Source organism: Cynara cardunculus, assembly GCF_001531365.2.
Source record: "Cynara cardunculus var. scolymus isolate 2C chromosome LG 6, CcrdV1, whole genome shotgun sequence".
Taxonomy (NCBI): Eukaryota; Viridiplantae; Streptophyta; class Magnoliopsida; order Asterales; family Asteraceae; genus Cynara; species Cynara cardunculus.
The window spans coordinates 8811515-8816685 of NC_037533.1; the positions used below are offsets into that span (position 1 = coordinate 8811515).

At 39.2% G+C, this 5171-nt stretch overlaps 1 protein-coding gene across 1 annotated transcript; it reads right to left on the minus strand.

Annotated features, from left to right (window-relative positions):
- Positions 1 to 4522: 4522 nt before the first annotated feature.
- Positions 4523 to 4966, minus strand: LOC112514119 (DNA-binding protein HEXBP-like). Its single transcript, XM_025120451.1, has one exon. It carries the CDS (start codon positions 4964 to 4966, stop codon positions 4523 to 4525), a length of 444 nt encoding a protein of 147 aa, XP_024976219.1.
- Positions 4967 to 5171: the final 205 nt, after the last annotated feature.

Sequence of the window (5171 nt, forward strand, 5' to 3'; positions counted from 1 at the left end):
TTTTGCTGAAAGAGTCCGTAAAATTCTCAAAAAGGACTCTGCTGTAGTCAATTATGATGATTATACTTATGGTAAACTAATCAGTACTTGTATTGCAGAAGGTCTTTCCCTTTGCAATGATTTGAAGCTAAAGCATCAAATTCGTAAGCAAAACTTACTTCAAAGAAAACAACTTGGTGATTTTTGTGACCAATTTGGTATGGAGGTTCCTTATAAGAAACCCAAAAGAAAATTTCATAAATCTCGTGATAAGGATTCTGGTTATCGTCATTCCAGAAAAAGGTTTAAAAGAAAAACTTTTGACAAAGATTTACAGAAATCCTCTAGAATTGATGACTCTAAAAAACCCGATATTTACAAACATAGAAAGCCTTCTAAAAATTCTCAAGGCTTTAAGAAAAACAACATTGTTTGTCAAAACTGTGGCAAGATTGGCCATTCTTCAGCAAATTGCTGGACAAAGAAAAAAATTAATAATTTGAACATTGATCAAAATACGAAAGATTCTCTTTTAAATATCTTTCTCAATTTCAAAGATTCTGATGAAGAGCTTGATACTGTTTCCGCTTCTAGCTCCACTGATGAGTCAGATGATTCTGCTGAGGATTCTTATTTATCTTCAGATCCTGAAGATTTAAAATCTTCTCCTTGTGATACTTGTGCTATTGGTCAGCCTTGTGCTAAGAACTGTCTCAATGTTATTCAAACTAACACCTCAACAGACAGCAATGATGAGTTTTATAAACTCCTTTCTCAATTTCAGGATCTAAATATAAATGTTTTAACTGATGAAAAAGTTTTAAAACTTTTACAAAAAATTAAAGATCCTATGATTTGTTCTGAGATTTTGGAAAATCTTGATTTTAATAAACCAAGTTCTAGCTCTGCTATTTCCCCTCCTATCAACAATATTGATTACTCTATGAAAGAATTACATCGCCTTCTTCAGCATAAAAATTCTTCTTCTACGGCRATTTCTGTCACTGATCTTCATAAAGAAGTGACCATTCTCAAGTCTGAGATTTCTGCTTTAAAAGAAGACAATATTCTTCTTCATAAGCATCTTGCAATTGTTTCKGCAAGCCAAGACCTTTTAGTTAGGAATGCTACTTTTCATGCTCCTACTGAAGCACCTGAACATATCTCTTCTTCTGCTTCMAATCAGCCTTCTAATATTGAAACTCCTCCTTCTGATAATGCTACTCTCGCTACTATCAGTCGAATGATCACTCAAAAATGGTTTACCAAAATCACTCTTCTTATAGATGGTCATTTTCGTAAAGAATTTTTGGCTATGATTGATAGCGGTGCCGATTTAAATGTTATACAAGAGGGACTTATTCCTAGCAGATTTTTTGAAAAAACTTCTTGCTCCCTTTCTCATGCAGGGGGTGGTGCTCTTGATATCAAGTTTAAACTTTCCAATGCAAAAATTTGCAATCAAGGTTGTTGCATAACGACCGACTTCCTTTTGACCAAGGCTATTTCCCATGAAATTATCCTGGGTCTTCCTTTTATTTACCAACTTTATCCTATAACTCAAATTGATGAGCATGGTCTTACAGGTACTTTCAATCAGAAAGCCATTATTTTCAGATTTATTGACCCTCCTGTTAAGAGATTTCTTGACATTCTTCAAGATCGTATTGATAGAAAAACCTTTCATCTCTATTCTCTTAAAGAAGAAATCTCTTCTTTAACCATAGACGAAAAGCTTTCTCACCCTCGTCTAAAATCAAAGATTGATTTTATCCATAACGACTTTTCTCTAAGCATTTGCAATGATCATCCCAATGCTTTTTGGGATAGAAAGAAACACATCGTTTCTCTTCCTTATGAAGATGATTTCTCTGAAATTAATATTCCTACCAAGGCTAGACCTTGTCAGATGAATTCTGATTACCTTGTTCTTTGTAAAGCCGAAATCGGCAGTCTTCTTGAGAAAGGTCTTATTCGACCTTCCCAATCCCCCTGGTCTTGCACTGCCTTTTATGTTAACAAACATTCGGAACAGGAAAGAGGTATTCCTCGGCTTGTAATCAACTATAAGCCTCTTAATAAAGTTTTAAAATGGATTAGACACCCTATTCCTAACAAGAAAGATCTTCTTGATCGTCTTTTCCAGGCCCTTATCTTTTCAAAATTTGATTTAAAATCTGGTTATTGGCAGATTCAAATAGCCGATAAAGATATTTATAAAACGGCTTTTAATGTTCCCATGGGACATTATGAATGGAAGGTTATGCCCTTCGGTCTTAAAAATGCTCCCTCTGAATTTCAACAGATTATGAATGACATCTTCTATCCTTACAGCAATTTTATTATTGTTTATATTGATGACATTCTTGTTTTCTCNGGGTGCATAGTGTATTTGGACTTATGTGCTTCATCCATCACTACATTTCTTAGATCTCCCAAGCTAGGAATCCAAATCCGATTCCCATGTCTATATATTCCATCTGGTCCAGCTGTCAAAGTCTTGATTTGTCCAATCATTCTCTCCTTTCTGATGTTTGTTTCGAGTGAAGCCTTCTTTTGGACATCCCGTATTTGGTCTATAAGCTCCACCTTAACACTCATCCACATGGCTCGAACCCTGATTGGTTCATTTCTCTCCTTCCTACTAAGTGCATCGGCAACTATATTTGCCTTACCTGGATGGTAGTGAATCTCGCAATCATAATCCTTAAGTAGTTTCATCTCAGGGTCAGGCGCCGATGAGCATATTGAACTATCCATGTATCAAATTTGGTTTATTTTACGTTGCAAACAAGTACTTAAGACTCTTATGATCGGTGTAGATCATACACTTTGTACCGAACAGATAATGTCTCCAGATTTTTAGAGCGAAGACAACAGCTGCTAATTCCATGTCGTGAGTTGGGTATCTCTTCTTGTGTTCTTTCAACTGTCGTGATGCATATGCAATGACCTTGCCTCGCTGCATTAGCACACAACCTAATCCCATTTTTGACGCATCGCTAAATACGACAAAGTCTTCTACTCCTTCTGGTAGGGATACAACCGGTGCAGTGCTTAGTCTCTCCTTAAGTGTCTGGAACGCTTCTTCTTGTTTTGTTCCCCAATCAAACCTAACTGACTTCTTAGTCAACGTTGTCAAGGGCGTTGCTATTTTGTAGAAATCCTGGATGAACCTTCGGTAATATCCTGCTAGACCTAGAAAACTTCGGATTTCCGATGCTGACTTTGACGATTTCCAGTTCGTAACTGCATCAATCTTAGCCGGGTCCACCTTGATTCCTTCCTCGTTGACTACGTGACCGAGGAATTGTACCTCATGCAACCAAAACTCACATTTTGAGAACTTGGCGTACAATTGTTCATTTGCCAGCAGTTCGAGGATCAACCTTAAGTGTTGCTCATGCTCCTCCTTATTTTTAGAATAGATCAATATGTCATCTATAAAGACTATGAAAAATTGGTCCAAATACGGTCCACATACTTGATTCATTAAGTCCATGAATGCCACATGTGCGTTTGTCAATCCAAATGGCATTACTACAAATTCGTAGTGTCCGTATCGAGTCCTAAAAGCGGTCTTCGACACGTCCTCTTCTCGAACCTTCAACTGATGCTAACCTGAACTCAAATCGATTTTCGAGAAGCAGCTGGCTCCTTGCAACTGATCGAAAAGGTTGTCGATTCTTGGCAATGGATATCTGTTCTTTATCGTGATTTTGTTCAATTCCCGATAATCGATGCACATCCTCATCGTGCCGTCTTTCTTCTTGACGAATAAAATCGGTGCTCCCCATGGGGACGAGCTTGGCCTTATAAATCCTTTATCTAAGAGTTCCTGCAATTGCTTCATCAGCTCTTGCATTTCTGTTGGGGCTAACCGATAAGGTGCCCTTACGATCGGTACCGCACCTGGTACCAAATTAATTCGGAACTCTACCTGACGTTCCGGTGGTACTCCTGGTAATTCATCCAGAAATACCTCTGGGTAATCCCTTACCACTGGAACATCATGTATTACCTTCTTTTCGAGTTTGGCGTTGATGGCATATGCCAAGTAAGCCACACAACCCTTCCGCAGACACTTGTTCGCCTTAATTGCATTGATCAACCCTACGCAACCCTTCTTTTGATTACCGTAAACCCGGATCGTTTCTCCTTTCGGAGTTTGAATCTTGATCATCTTTTTATTGCATACTATTTGTGCATGATTGTTGGACATCCAATCCATCCCCAAGACTACGTCAAAACCTCCTAGGCACATTGGCATAAGCCTAACTGGGAAGTCCTTCCCATCTATCACAATCGTGCATTCATCAAATACTTCATCTACCTTACACTGACTACCGTCGGCTGTTTCTACAGTGTAGGTTTTGTCTAGTCTACAGGCACTCTTATTCAAATAGTGACAGAAGGCAGTAGACACAAAACTACCATTCGCACCCGAATCAAATAATACATGTGCATACACATCGTTGATAGGGAACATACCAGATACGACGTCGGGTGTTTCCTTGGCCTCCTCCAAGGTCATGTTGTAAGCTCAGCCGTGACCCTTAGGTAATTCCTTCCTACTTTCCGATCTCTTTCCAAACCCGTTATTTACTGTCTTCACGTAAGGTGTCGCACCATTCTGACGTTTTGGGCAGTCAGGTCGTAGGTGTCCTGTAGCTCCACATTCATAACAAGTTCTCCTCTCTGGGCACTCTCGCGCAGTGTGTCCTGGTTTGTCACATTTGTAGCATGTCAGGCTCCCCGCTCTGCACTCTCCCTTATGCCTCTTGTTGCATTTGTTACACGAAGGAATAGTGAATTCTTCACTTTGTGTTTTTAACAGAGTCGGAGCCCAGTTGGGCTTCTTGTTGAACTTGCTTGTTCTTTCCCACCTTCTCTTCATCTCTCTTCTGTCACAAGTTTCTCTAGCGTTGTTCTCCTTGGCCACCCTTGCCATCTCCACTGCCTGTACAAATGTGGTTGGTTTAATCATGTCCACGTATCACTTGATTTCGATTCTTAAGCCGTCTTTGAAACGACCTATCTTCCTTTGCCACCTGGTAACTGACGAATCTTGCTTTCTCAAGAAACTCGTTAACATATTCTTGAACTGACAACGATCCTTGCTTTAATCTTAGAAATTCGGATTCTAGCTTGTTTACCTCCGATTGCGAGCATTACTTATCCATCATCATCTT

Coding starts and splice junctions, on each gene's coding strand:
- LOC112514119 (XM_025120451.1), bottom strand. CDS start 4,966: ATGATTAAACCAACCACATTTGTACAGGCAGTGGAGATGGCAAGGGTG.